Genomic DNA, 15,630 nt, shown 5'->3' on the forward strand with positions numbered 1-15,630 from the left:
ATTCTCTCACACACAGATTCATAGTTACATGTCCAGATATTATAGAGGCCTTACAGCAGATACATTCCACAGATTTGAGGTAAATATGTAATTTTATATTTATATATTATCAGAGATGATTGAATGTGTAAGTCAAGACTGTCTGTTTAGCAGCACAGGTCACTTTCATTTACAAAGATCTCGGTCAAAAAAAAAAATGAAAAGAAAAATGACAAGCATGTGTTTTGAAACCAAAAATGAAACAGATGTTTTAAAGCACCAAATGACGCCCTGCTGTGTTTTTATATTGTGAGTCTGGCGTTGCATTTTAGCGCAGTCTGTGACACCAGAACTTGTGTTCATTTAAGCAGAATATCCTGAATTTTTGCCTGTTTCATGCTTTTCTGTTTGAACAGTCTCATTATGTTTATAAATTAAATATAGTACTGCATGAGTATGTTTGTGCATGTTTGTGTCTGTTTAATGTTATTTAGTGTTCATCCATTCTGCTGATCTCACTCAGCAACAGCAACTTCCTACAATGCAATGGTAATATTGCACTTATAGGCTTGCAAAACATAATATAAACACACTCAAATTGTAGGTAAACTTTCATATAATAAGAAAAAAATGTTTTGGCATGAGGCACTTTTGGATACACATTTTTTTAGTGTGTTTCTGTGCAAAACTGCAAAAGTCCCCACTATGATCCTAAAGTGTTGATTTGTGGTTGCTAGGGTGTGATGGTGGAGTCTCAGGTCCCTCTTTCATAGCAAGTCTACAGAATTTTATCACCAGGTGAATATCATAAATCAAATGCTTTAGCAAAGAAGTAGCAGACTCTTTTCAACAAGCTGCATAGTATAAGGTATACACATATTCATAGCACAGACAGCAAGGAACAGGGTATGTCCTTTGTCCCAAATTTTCATATTTCATTAAGGAGTGGTCACATTAGCGGGGTTTCACCCAAATTCACCCATTGTCAATAGCGTAGCCATGCAACTTTCTTTTGGTCAACCCAGTAAATTTTGTGTGACCAAATTGTTGAATGCACAGACTCCTATTGAAATGACACAATTTGAACTAAGAAAAGTCGCTGAATAACAGTAAATGTGACCATTAGAGTTTGAAATTGGTTACTTATCTTCACAGCATTAATGGCGATGCTTGCCTTAGTGGTGAGTCTTTAAGAAGTTATATATAAAAAGAAAATGACTTCAAAATACTGTGAAATCTTATTATGCAAGCCAAAGTATAAGACTTACATATCAAGAAAAAGACCAATAGTAAAGGCCTGAGAGATGGAGAGAAGAAAGCAGAGAAGGATTAGAGTTGATGTGTTTTTATGAGGTGTAGACTGTACCTTATGGAGCTCTAAACAGGCCCAGCTGTAGAGAGATCTTTCCTGGATCACACAGAACCCCTGTAGACACAGATCCGCAGAATCATGTAGCTGTGTGTACACACTCTGTGAGTAAAACGACCCCCTGTAGATGTGCTTTCTTATAAACAAACACACTCAGACTCATTTGAAACCTAATTTGCTGTTTCATGGCTCATGTTGTTCCAAAATGAGTATACTGGCTCAAGTGTTCACAATGTGTTACATTTCTCAGCTGCCTGATGTTTTCTGTTTATTATATAATGAAGTGCCACTCTGTTTTTCTGTAACTTTCATTCGTCCCCTCTCTTGTCCAGATAACCGAATGATTAAAGTGAACGGGACACGGGAGCCTTTAGAATTTAAATCCCATCAGTGGTTTGGAGCCACAGTCAGGACCCACAAAGGCAAAGTAGTGGTAAGTGATGCTCAGAAACATAATCCAGTTAAAGACCATTTGCAGTCATCCTCATGCTGGACGCATGCTTCCGTGCATTCATGGATGCGGTTGGAAACTCTACTCTTTATCAGTAAGTAGCTGCCCATTAATGGGTTTAATGCTGTTTAATAGCATTAGTGTTTCATTCATGAATGTATGGGAGCCAGAATCAGAGTTCATTCATGAATGCACGGGAGTGTTGTTTTGGAGAAATGTTTTGATAGGAAATGTGGCTCTGTCCTGTTACTGAGGGGGTTTTGGAAAATGTTGATTTGAGGTTGACCATGCGAGGTGGAGAACTGCTGATGTTTGAAAGAAAAAGCCCAGAGTTATTACATGAGGGAAGGCATGGTTCCCAAATGTGACTGTTGTTCTTCAAACAATCAGATACGGAAACATTTTGCTCTTTCAAATGCTTTTATTCAGAAAATCTCCAGCTCTGTCCTAAGTAGTCTCTTTATGATCTATGTCTATCAATGCTGTTATTTACAGTAACATGGTGTTTGTGTGGTTCTGTAGGCTTGTGCGCCCCTCTATCACTGGAGGACAGTGAAGGTCAGCAGTGAGATGGATCCAGTGGGAACTTGTTATGTGGCTGTGCAGAACTTCAGTGCCTATGCTGAGTATTCTCCCTGTCGAACCAGTGAGTATTTCACACAAACACACACACTGGTTTCCACACGTTTTATGGGGCCATTCCATAAACGTGTTTTTTTTTTTTTAGACTGGACACACTGTATTTTCTATCCCCTTACCCTAACCCTACCCCTCACACAAAACTTTCTGCTATTTTAGATTTCAAACTTCATTCTGTATGATTTATGAACTGTTTTCCTCATTGGGTACGGAAAGTATTCAGACCCCCTTAAATTTTTCACTCTTTGTTATATTGCAGCCATTTGCTAATAAATTACATTTTAAATGCATTCAAATAGAAAACCGTTTTGATCAATTGTAGTAATATTTTGCAATATTATTGTTTTTACTGTATTTTTGGTCAAGTAAATGCAGCCTTGGTGAGCAAAAGAAGAATCTTTCAAAGACATTGTTTCTAATCCCAAACGTTTGAACGGTAGTATAGCTGCATGACAGTTTTGTATAGAAAACTGTAATGGCCAATTATATTTGACAGTGCTCTAAAAGAAATTCTCAGAAAAATAGAGTTAAAATAGCCTGAACTCAGAGCTCCTTATGTTCGCAATGTAAGTTAGAAGTGTACCTAAGATGGTCTGTGTTCATTTAGTGTGCACCTACAAGCCAAAATTCTTGCATACCGCCCTGAAATGAATCAAGTTCTGCCCAAAGACTGACAGAACCTATAAGCCAGTGGAACATGACAGGTTTTGGCACTGTTTGTTGCAATGCAAACAGCATAAATCTGTGTAATGAAGTATGCATGCTTTCGTTTCTCACCTGCATCATCCTCAGCTGCACAGACACACTCACAGACTCTTAGTCAACGCAGTGCTGGATGATCCAAAAACAGCACCAAGAATACTGTCACTTCTTGGAGTGTTTTTTCTGATTTACTGTACTTTTTTTTGTTTTGGATGACTAGTCAACTAGTTAAAATGAGTAGTCGTGCCAGCTCTGCTTTTCACACAGAATCACAGATGTGTCCGCTGCTTCTCGGGCTGCCCAGTTGTGCTAGTTGCCAAAGATCAAAGGGGAAACTCACATGTTTATTTTTATGTAATTTCCTGCTTATTTCCTGTACTTTAAAGTCTCATTCACAGTAATAGTAGTTGATAAATATACTCTAATTTCTTGTCGTCATATCAGATACACATATTCTCTTAAATTTTCACAGCATGCACATACACGTGTGTATTAACAGTTAGTACAGAGTAAAGTGGTATATTAATAATGATAAGTGTGCCTAATGTGCTCTTAGGGGAAATTATTATATGACACATGAGGCCATAATGCCTGTGAATTACTTTCCTCATTCTTTGTTAAACAATTTCAAGTGCCAGCCGTCTCCCTGGTAGGTCAGCTAGAAGTCCCTGCCAAGACTCAGGGCAGAGATGCTCGGTGTTGATAAAATCCAGCTTGTTTTTGTCTGCTATGGACACTCTCATGCATGCATGCATACACACATTTTGCAAAGACGGTAGTATTAAGGAAATGTGAGAAATGAAATACTAAGTGAAGTCTGGCCGAGGAGTGAAAAAAGAGAAACAGGGATGGAATGAGAGAGAGAGTGTTTATTGTATTTTTAGAGAACAGGGGTTGGGATTTGGAAGTGATGTTTCGCCTCATTAACCCCACCTACGGTATTATAGCAACACACAGGACATAACTTACTGTACATCCTTGTTGATCCTGGAACCACATTCCTATACCCCAATCAGATTTTAAGGTTAGATTTTGGCCTGGACGTGGCGCTTAAACATCATTCTTATAGTAGTATTAAGGAAATGTGAGAAATGAAATACTAAGTGAAGTCTGGCCGAGGAGTGAAAAAAGAGAAACCGGGATGGAATGAGAGAGAGAGTGTTTATTGTATTTTTAGAGAACAGGGGTTGGGATTTGGAAGTGATGTTTCGCCTCATTAACCCCACCTACGGTATTATAGCAACACACAGGACATAACTTACTGTACATCCTTGTTGATCCTGGAACCACATTCCTATACCCCAATCAGATTTTAAGGTTAGATTTTGGCCTGGACGTGGCGCTTAAACATCATTCTTATCAGTCAATCTTATGACTAAGGAGTTGGTTATGGTTAGGTTTGGGATTAAGCATAGGGTTAGCACCATATAACAAAACCATATTGTTTTATAAAGAACTGCAGACAGTTGGGATGATTTGATGTCACGAAATGGCAATGGCTTTGCTCATGAATATGAATTATGTTATACTTAATTACTGATATACTATCTATACTATACAAGTAGGGCAGGAGATATATTATAGGGGGTATATTGGATATTTGTTGATGATTCATTTTTTCAGCTTCAATGTAAGAATAATTCTATTACTGTTAGAACTCAATAAATGAAGTATTCCATATTTACTAAGTATTTAAGAATTTAATATATTGTTAATATAATGTATGTTTATTTTGCTATTATAATATTTTACTGTTTTAATACATAGTCTGTCTGATGTATGACCATTCCGATATATTCAGTAATTAGGTAGTTCAAAGAGGAATGTGGACTCTCATATTTACATTTAATCTCATTTAACAATATTATAAAGTCTGAACTTGTGAACTTTACATTTCATTGCATCATATTATCCATTTACTTGAATATTTTACAGATTTGTCTTCGAAGTGCTGAAACTTTCTGTACTCATTCATATCCTAAAGGCTTGTGTAAATGAAGTTGCTCTGATCTTTGTAGATAACCCGGACCCCGAGGGCCAGGGCTTCTGCCAGGCGGGCTTCAGCGTTGATTTTACTAAGGTAACAGATCTCCCTCCTCAACCCTGTCTGTGTATTTCATCTTTATGATTACACACTCTCCTGTGTGACATGTCCTGCTTTTTGTTCAGAATCCCACAGCAGTCATTTCCAGTTTTAAATGGAAATGCTTTTATGTATCACTTCGACCCTTCATTCAGGCAGGAATGAGGGCTTATTCCTTATTATTTATTTTATTTCTACTTATGCAGTTGCTTGTAAGCCTTTCTCCATAATCCTGCTCGAAAAGCACAAGCGAACACACAGAAATAAACACAAACACATTTTTGAGGCCTGTGTCCTCATTTCTACCTTCTCTCCTATTTCCTCACTTGTTTTTTTTCTCCATCTCTCAGGAAGGGACTCTGGTTGTGGGAGGGCCAGGGAGTTTCTACTGGCAAGGTAACACACTTCTCCTCATTATTTTGTCTTTTCCATCATTCCATCCTTTTACAGAGTCTCTCTGAGTGAGATTGGCAGACGCAAGTCTCTCATATCCCAGACTCACTGTCTCACAGGACCCCAAGAATCTCAGTTCCGTCCAACAAACTGACCAGGCTGACCCTTCCTCCACCTTCAGAGCAGAATAACAGACACTCAGAACGATGACACGTCACCTCCCATGAGCCCTGTTACCAAAATAATCGGGATTATCTCAGTGTGTTAGCGCTACCATTTCTGAGTCTGTTCAGCCAATCAGTGAAATGTTCTGCCGCAGTTCGTGATAATAGAAGACAGAGAGAGGTCAATGAGCTGCTCTTTCTGGTCAGTGGCTTTAATGACCAGAAAGAATCTTTAATCATCGCTTTTAAACTCCAGTGAACGCAGGTTAATGAATGCCTGCACTTCTTCACTTTTAGCCTGAATTATACGTTCTGCACAATTGGCAATGAAATGCATTTAAAGATAATACTGTGTAAAGAAATCTGTACACCTGCATATGTTTAGCGGTGTTTATGTTAGAGATAAATAAATCAGCAAGTGTTTGGCCATTTAGAGACTGCCAGCATGAACTCATCTGGCGGATTAACAAAACTGGCAGGCCCACTTTGAGTTGAGTTGATCTACTTAGCTTTATTTATGCACCTTTTTACAAATAATTATATTGAATTCTGAGCAAATTTTGCACAAAATACTTATTTAATTCACATAAAATTTTATGTATTTCCTGTATTTTTAAATAATATAATTGAGTTATAATTACTGTAATTATAATATTTCTAAATTATATTTTTTGTATTATATTGCCCATTAGTGACTTGTGCTAGCTTGATATTGGTATTAAAATCAGTTATTGAAAAACACGCAGATTTGATGTGGTGTCTTTAGATTCCCGAAGTAATGGAAACCTGGAAAAATCAGGGAATTAAAAAAAAGGCTAAATATTTAAGTTCTTAAGACTTCATTTGTTATAAACTTTTTATACAATTTTTTAATTTCTTAAAAATTAATGTTCCACTCTAATATATGTGACTCAGGACCACAAAACTAGTCATAAGGGTCAATTTTTTAAAATTGAGATTCATACATCACCTGAAAGCCGAATAAATAAGCTTTCCATTAATGTATGGTTTGTTAGGATAGGACAATATTTGGTCGAGATACAACTATTTGAATATCTAGAATCTGAGGGTGCAATAAAATAGTATTGAGAAAATCACCTTTTAAGTTGTCCAAATGAAGTTCTTAGCAATACATATTACGTATCAAAATTGAAGTTTTGTTATATTTATGGCAGGAAATTTACTAAATATCTTCATGGAACATGATCTTTACTTAATATCCTAATGATTTTTGGCATTAAAGAAAAATCGATAATTTTGACACCTACAATATATTTTTTGCTATTGCTACAAATATGCCCATGTTACTTATGACTGGTTTTGTGGTCCAGGGTCACACATTTAATTAGCCATAAACTGCCTTTTGGAAGTGCAGTGTCTTTAACATTTTTTAAAAATCATTTTATCAATGATTTTTATAATTAGTGCTTATCATTAATGGCTGAAGAAGCGATAGAAATGCATGCGCCAAATCCAAAAGGTGTAAGAAAGCTTCAAGAATATATCTAACTGTATTTCTTGTAGTGAAGTGCTCCTCTTAAAAATCTTTTTAAAAATGCATGGAATGGATGTTTGGCCCTGACCAAATGAGGCGCAGCTAAATATTTTTTGGCCGGATGTATATGTAATTGTTTATGTGTTTGGATTTGGATCACAATGCTAGATGTTGATTGTTTTGTAATTGCAGTTGTATGTTAAGACATAAAAACAGATTTGTTCAATCTTCAGACCCCCCACAGCCTGAACTCAGAGTCACGGCCCTTATTAAATATTAATAATACTGGGTTCCACGTCAAGTCTCACATGTGTTATTGGTTTTTGTTTGTAATGGAGAGACAGATGACTTGAGATGACACAAAAATGTAATGTCAGACACAGGGTCTCTCTATTTCGCTCATATACTTCATGCTGTGGACAAATACAGATGCATTAGGAGTTATGACCTGCCACTCGTTTTCTCTCCTCTCCTCTTTTCCCACGTTCAGTCCATCTTAACCTTTGCCTTTCATAATTTTTTGGGGGGAAAGACAACAGATTTCTGTGAGGAGAAAAAGTACCACATGTTGTATTGTGTGTGTGTCTACAAAACAAATGCAAATTAATAGAGACGCATGTACACACAGACACACAGCTAAACACACACATTAAGAGAGATTAATGGTTGGGGTTCAGCTTAGGCCTGGTAGTAAAAGAAAGTAATGTGTTTATTGAACGTGAACAACAAAAATGGAAGACATTACTCTCTCTCGCACATCTTAATCTGAGAACTTGCATCTGTGTTGTTTTCCTCAGTGCTTATGTAATGTAGATAGTTGCAGAATGACAAATCTGAATGATGTGGAAGTAATACAGGGAGGTTTTAACAGTTTTAAGAGAAGTTGTGTCCCCTTTGAATGTTTCTGCCTGTTCAGAATTGAGCTTCCATCCTTGGATCAAATCATCAATTAATGGACCATTCTGCAATAGCAGTGGTATTTCCACTGGAAAATATTTTAAAATATGAAACTTATCAATCCTAAATTATATCTATGCTGCATCTTTTTTTTCTTCAATTAATTCAAGGTCACAATAATTCATTTTAGAATTAGAAAGATATTAGAAATTAGAAATATATTACAAAAAAAGATATCATTGAACTATTGTAACTGAATATAATTATGTAACTATCCATTTTTTAAATATAAAAAGATGAAAAAATGGCATTAATGGTTCTAAGAGAAAAACTATATTTTCCTTTTAGAATAAAAAAAAGATATTTTTAATTGAAAAAAAAATCACATGAATAAACTCATGCCCTTAGCCTATAAGTTTTTTTTCACCAAAACCCCCCCCCCCCCCCCTATTGCTGTTTTTATTCCTGTTATTTTAGTGCATATGATTTCTATTGGAATTTCTATTTTGTACTTTAAAGTAACAACATCTGCCACCACAGTTGTACAATGTCTGTGATGCACATCAACACACACTGACACAAAATCAGTAGGCCTTGTGGAAAATAATGTGTGTTTGTGTGTTTAGGTCAAGTGATCACTGCAGGTGTCGCCGAAATATTGAACGGCTATTCCCTGAAAACTATTCTGCGCAAAGTTCAGGGAGAGAAGCAGACTGTGGCTGCATCAGACACATATGATGACAGTTACCTAGGTAAGAGACGTGTTTGTGTGTGTTTGCCTTTGAAAGGTAAAGATGCTTTATGGGACACCAGCGATTTTCTTTGGGGCCCTGTTTATGGGTCAGAGGACCAGCCCTCTGTCAATTTAATAAACACACGCGCACATGAACACACATGAGCTTTTTTTGGTGGATGTTGAGGTAACCTTGACCCTCTGTCTCATAGCTCAATTCGGTGCTAAGTTTGTGCCTACTGATAACATTTCCATCTGGAACTACAGACCTCAAAACACTCATACACACACACACACACATATTCTTTAAATACACACTTGAAAATCCTATAAACATTTTCCCTGTACTGTAAGTAATCATCATCACAGCTGGACTGTCATGATAATAGTGCAATCGATAATAAAATTATGAGATAAAACCAACATGAGTAAACATAGTTTTTAAACCCACTTTGGTAAGCAGCATCAACCGTTCCTCTCACTGTAGTCGCTCTGGTTTTCTTATGTTCTCTTTCTGTGTCTGGTAGGTTACTCTGTAGCGGTCGGAGAGTTCACAGGTGATTCGGAACAAGGTGAGAACGTTTAAACCTTTTATATACGTGAATGATACAGATTAAAGGGATAGTTCACCTAAAAATTCTAATTCTATCATCATTTACTCCATCATGTTGTTCTAAATCTGTATTTACTTTTTTCTGTGGAACACGAAAGACTCCATGTGTAGACAGAACATACTTTAAAATATCTTCTTTGCTAGTCACATGTCGTAATGTTCGGGTTGAGTACCAGACCTCTATCTCAGACACATAAACAAACCTCTACATTTTTTGTAGAGTGTGTGTATTAATGTGAGTGCATGAGAGAGAGCTCTGTCTCTGTGTGTGGTGGTTGTGTGGATTTGTTGCTTACTGAGCTTTGATCGGACCCTTCAGCCTCAGACCATAATTACAGAGCACTCCCAGGATTCTGTCCCTGACATGCCACTCAGTGACAAACATCCCATCTGCAGTCTGTCATCCCTCTCTAACACACACACATGTGTGCGCCCACATTGACTCATAAGCAATCATTAGCCTACCTATCCATCTGACAGTACCGTTCTGCAAAACCCTGCAATTTATTTACCAACCACCCACAATCCAGCTTGAACAGACTAAAATCTGGAATGAAATAATCCTGTGTGAATTATTATGCTATATAATAGAGTGCACCTAATTGAAAAGTACACATTTTAAATTATAAAAAGATGATTGGTTATTTTTTCTACATTGTAAAAATAAAAAGAGCCAGTTAAGGTGAATAAAAAAATGCAGCTCTGGTTGCCAGAAATTCACTGTAAAATACTGTGACAGTGTTTCTAATATTGCGGGATGGTATATTGGTGACTGTATATTTCATTAGGTGATATAATGTTAAAATACCTATCTTTCAAAACTGCTACTGATACAGGTACCACAATAGAAAACCACATAATGAATCAGAGTTAATTGCAAGTGGCCTGTCCATGAAACATGCTTAAATGGTACTTGCATACTTGCACTGGTTAATACAAAGACAAAACACCATCGTGGTAAAGCATATGACACTAAAATAATGCAATAAACATGAACTAAATAATGCAATAATTATCAGCTACATATCTTATTATCACCCAGCTCTAATCTGGTAAATGTGACTATAAGGCATGGAGATATAAAATATTATAAATATTAACATCATGATTTTCTGTAAAGCTGCTTTAAAATGATGTGTATTGTGCTATAAAAGTACATTTGACTTAACAGAAAATGGAACAAAAAACACCCTAATGTACAAATATTAAGAAACAAAACTGTTTGATGAAATATAATCAAGTGATTTGTCCCACAGGGACTTTTGTCCATTTACTGTTTTTCACCAAAAATTGTATGGTACTGTAATTCAAAGATTTTATGTTCAAATTTTACTTCCAAACATCATTTTACTGTAAAATTACATATAATGGGATGTTAATACGTTCACAATGTTTTCCTGTATATGTGACCCTGGACCACAAAACCAGTCATAAGGGTCCATTTTTTTAAAATTGAGATTTATACATCATCTGAAAGCTGAATAAATAACCTTTCTCCATTTGTTTGGTTTGTTATAGGACAATATTTGGCCGAGATGCAACTATTTGAAAATCTGGAATCTGAGGGTGCAAAAAAAATCAAAACATTGAGAAAATCGCCTTTAAAGTTGTCCAAATGAAGTTCTTAGCAATGCATATTACTAAACAAAAATTACATTTTGATATATTTACGGTAGGAAATTTACAATATATCTTCATGTAACAGGATTTTTACTTAATATCCTAGTGATTTTTGCCATTAAAAAAAATCGATAATTTTGACCCATACAATGTATTGGCTATTGCTACAAATATACCTGTGCTACTTATGACTGGTTTTGTGCTCCAGGGTCACATATGGAAATGTATTAACAGGTCTTTATTTGTTAAAATGACAATTTATAGAGTGTATTGATCATGGCCACAGTAATTCATCAAATGATGATCATGAAGTATGGCAGATTGCAGTAGTCTGCTGTATCATCCACAAGTTACCACTCAAAACTGACCTGCAAAACAGAAAATGGTGACAAAATTGTGTTCAGCACCATTTTTGGGGGTTATATGTGGTCTGTTACTTGATTTGCACAATTCCTTTAGAGAATCAGACGTTAGAACAATGCAGACAGCATGCACAAATAATCAACACTATTGGCGGTTTCAGTTCATTCTTCCCAGAATTCCCTCTCTGTCTTTCTCAGACATATGTTCTATCTGGTCTGGATTAGTGGTGAATCCAGAGAGGAGAGACATGCTGATCTCTTTTTGTCAGAGTTACATACATGGCCTTTTGCTGTGGCACACTTTGTGGTCAAGCAAGGCGGGAAATTTGAGGTGGCGGGGGGAAGGGTCGAGGACGAGCGAGGCTGCGATGGGTCCCTGGGAGTCTGGGAGATTTCGAGTTAGAAATGAGGCAGACTTTTGAACGGTCCCTCTCCGATCTCAGTGGGTGGGACAGGTCCGACAGACAGCCGCAAACCCTCCCACCACAACACTATCTCCAAGATCATCCATCAGGCCTCAGACAGCCTCTGTCTCCTCCACTATGTGACTTTCTCCTCTCTGTCTCGCTCTTCTAAATATTTATAATAAATGAGTGACTGACACGGTGTTGACAGAGACGAGATTAACAACACTCACACGTCTCACCTCACTGTTTAGCCTGAGATGCGCTAGATAAGTGGTTGTGAGTGTGGAAATGTTCACTCATACACACTCTTCTCAAAACAAGAAAATTGTATGTTTTATTATTGTTGAGTGCCGAAGCACATCATTTGTTTCTTCAAACTCTGCAAGTCTAAAATATATAAAGCTGCTGACGCATATGTAAATATCTCAGGTATGTTTAGTGTATGCTTTTCTTATGTCCTCTATGCAGAACTGGTAGCAGGGGTACCTCGAGGGGCTCACAACTTTGGTTATGTAAGTATACAGTCCTAAACAGACTTTGTTTCCTGTGTTTCTGTCATGGTAAGATATGGAATCAAAGGTCAGAGGGAAAGGTCAAGGGGGAAGGAAGAATGTGAGAAATGTTCAAGAGGTTAGTCACTACCTTTGTAATAAAATTGAAACATTTATTTATTCAAATAAACAAAAAAAGCTGTATGTTTTGCAAAGACTGGTATTCGGGTAAAACCTCGTCACTTGTGTAAGTGCATGTGAGTTTCTCATCTGGATGTGATTTGAAGTCTTAAGAAGGAATTCCCAATTAGGACTGTAGCATCTAGGACGTAGGGGTGTCCCCTTTGGCCCTCAATTAAACAGAATCATATTCAGCTGGATGGGCGGCTTGTGAGGCAGACAGTGAATTTGCGTCTTTTTTTTTTACTGCATGTTATATTCTTGGATATTAGCCATATGGGGCTTTGTCTGATTTAGGATCTCAGTCATATGTGTCCCATAAAACATCCACTAAGATCAATCTGGATGTAATTATTAGAGTGCTAAATGCCTAACATGAGGAAAATCACTCTGGTTTGGAGTGGAGGACAGACATGTGGTCAGATACACAAGTCCTGCAGTACATCAGAATCATGACGATGTGTTTTATTAGCACTAATACAATCTGAATTTTCTCTTATTACAGGTGGCTGTGATCAATGCAACAAACCTGACTTTTATCCAGAATTTTACTGGGGAGCAGGTGAGTGACTGTCCAATCTTTGATTTGTTTTTTTAACTTCTGTTTTTAAAATTTTTGTTTGCTGTTTTTATTAGATAAGTATGCTATTTGTTCACTATGAATTATTTACAGGAGTTGTGGGTCAGTGCTAAGTTCTAAGTTGTGGAGAATGCAGCAAACAGCCACATTTTGGCATACTTTGTTTTAAAAACAAAGGTTATAGACAAGGAAAGTGTGTAGTGACTGTACTGCACATCTGGGTATATGCGCTTTGTCATTTAATGAAGTTAATGCTGCCATAATCAATAAAAATTGCACAGAAACATCTCTTTTAAATGACTATTGTTGTTCTTTTGAGTTTTGCCTTCAACAGCCAATGGAAGGCTAAGCACAATGGTATTTAATATATTTATGTCTGGCTAAATTAGACCAAAGGAAGTTTTTGAATGAGACAAAGACCTTTTAATTGCATTTTCTCCATCTCACATTTCTATTTCATATACAACTTTTTCTGGCAGATGGCCTCTTATTTTGGATACACCATTGCAGTGACTGATCTAAATGGAGATGGGTAAGTCAACATGGAAATTAATTTCTAATGACATGTAAGGTCATAAAACCTTAAAAAGTCATTGAGTAAGTCTGTCTATATTAAGGTAATTCTTATGAAATCTATGTTTATCACCATGTGAGGCAACTCAAAAGAGCACATTCTGTAGTCGTAGTACTTAGGTGTTCCTCACGGTCTGTCTGCATTGAAACAAGGCTTTCTCATCTGTCCGCATTATTTGTTTTGAGCTAATTTAATTTACCAGCTCACGCTGTATTTAGTTACAAGGTGTATTCGGAACTAAATAGAACTTGGAGCATATAGATCATATAAATAGGACCATGAGGTTTTATATGGGCTTTGGCTTATTTAGACTCATGCATTAAGCTCTGGTTTACTTGACCCTTGTTTAAATGCTCACATCGTCCAGGAGGGAATTTGATATGTATAAAATTTGTTTCTAATTTGGTCTTATGAGGATACAAATCTTTGCTGACACATCAGCGCCAAAGCTCCTTCTCTTATGTCTGAAATGCTGACATATGTTTATGCCATTAACTGAAAGGCTTCCTTACCAACGGTACATAGTTGAATACACAGTAAAACAGCAGTATACACGAAGAAAGAGCAGTTAAATGATACACCAGCAATGACCAACGTACAGAGCTCATTACAGCTCATCACACTTATAGCGGTTGAAATGGCTCATTTGCTGGAATCAGTCTTTAGTGTTGAAATCAATGTATCGTTTTTGTTATTTTTTTGGCTACTAAATGCTGAAACGTATAAATCACAGTGATAATTTTTTTAGATATCAAATAACTCTGTTATATCTGTTATCTTAGATCTAAGAAGTCTGAGAAGTACAAATGTGAATTTTTCTACAACGTTTCATTCCATTTTATCATTGGAATTCCGCCACCATCTTTGTTGGTTTTAGTCCAGGTTATTCTCAGAATGCCCTGTTCCGAATTGTCGGAACATTTCGGGTTTTCTCCATCGGTCCTCACTCAGTCCAAAACACACTCATCAATTCATATCTCCATGCAAAATGTCTCTGTTTTATATTATCAGCATTTAAAAGATTTATGCTTTATCCCCTGCCATGATACTGTCATGTGCTGGCTCGTCTTTGTCTTCTCTGATGGCTCGTATTTTACAATGGTTCAGTGGTGCACTTCCTTGTATATATTGCTGTTTTGTAACCTCAAGGATGACATCTTGTATGATACTTTGACTTCAGACATGCACTATAAAGCTACAGGTCTTTATCCAGTTGTTAACCATCCATTCAGTTTCCAAATAAAGCATCATCAAAACAAATGCATGTACAATTTGTTACTTATGGGCCTCCCAAAATTCAAAACCTAGAGGTGTTTGTGTCAAATTTGTGAATTTATGTGCACGCACAGGCTAGATGACGTGCTAGTTGGAGCTCCACTCTACATGGACCGTGAGTTTGAGAGTAAACCTCGTGAGGTGGGCCGTGTGTACTTGTATTTGCAAGAGGACGTGCTTCTCTTCTCCCCTCCAATCACACTCACTGGAACACACCTGTTCAGCCGGTATGGAAGTGCCATCGCCCCTCTCGGAGATATCAACCAGGATGGCTACCTTGGTAAGTGTTTGTGTTAGTTTCAGAGTGTTGTCTTGCGTGTTTCAGGAGTTTTTACAAGGCCAGTGAGACAGAGGTATGCATATACACACATTTCCTACTTGTCTTTTTTTGTTTAGGATATCCTGTCTCTCTATCACACGCTTAAAATGTACAGTTCTAGCCAGTCGGGAAGGGTAAAATTTGTGATTTGGTGCCCTTGTCTGCATTTTCCTGTGAAGAGTTGGGTGTAAACTACTCTGTTGCGTGTGTGTGTGTGTGTGTGTGTGTGTGTTTTGTTGAGTTTGTGGATGGAGGTCACATGGTTTATATTCCTGTTGCTATTCAACTACTAGTATTGCAAAAT

The 15,630-nt window shown here is 37.0% G+C and overlaps 1 protein-coding gene across 1 annotated transcript in view; it reads left to right on the forward strand.

Moving 5' to 3' along the window:
• The window catches only part of itga8 (integrin, alpha 8), a 68,731-nt gene that overhangs the window by 3,439 nt on the left and 49,662 nt on the right, over positions 1-15,630 (forward strand). The window contains exons 3-12 of the mRNA XM_016230211.1: positions 1,681-1,781; positions 2,322-2,445; positions 5,159-5,220; positions 5,574-5,619; positions 8,799-8,924; positions 9,433-9,477; positions 12,376-12,419; positions 13,084-13,140; positions 13,638-13,690; positions 15,082-15,287. Of these exons, the coding sequence (XP_016085697.1) occupies positions 1,681-1,781; positions 2,322-2,445; positions 5,159-5,220; positions 5,574-5,619; positions 8,799-8,924; positions 9,433-9,477; positions 12,376-12,419; positions 13,084-13,140; positions 13,638-13,690; positions 15,082-15,287 (864 nt within the window). The remainder of the gene's footprint in view (positions 1-1,680; positions 1,782-2,321; positions 2,446-5,158; positions 5,221-5,573; positions 5,620-8,798; positions 8,925-9,432; positions 9,478-12,375; positions 12,420-13,083; positions 13,141-13,637; positions 13,691-15,081; positions 15,288-15,630) is intronic.

This window comes from Sinocyclocheilus grahami, unplaced genomic scaffold (genome assembly GCF_001515645.1).
Source record: "Sinocyclocheilus grahami isolate Dianchi unplaced genomic scaffold, SAMN03320097.WGS_v1.1 scaffold366.1, whole genome shotgun sequence".
NCBI lineage: Eukaryota > Metazoa > Chordata > Actinopteri > Cypriniformes > Cyprinidae > Sinocyclocheilus > Sinocyclocheilus grahami.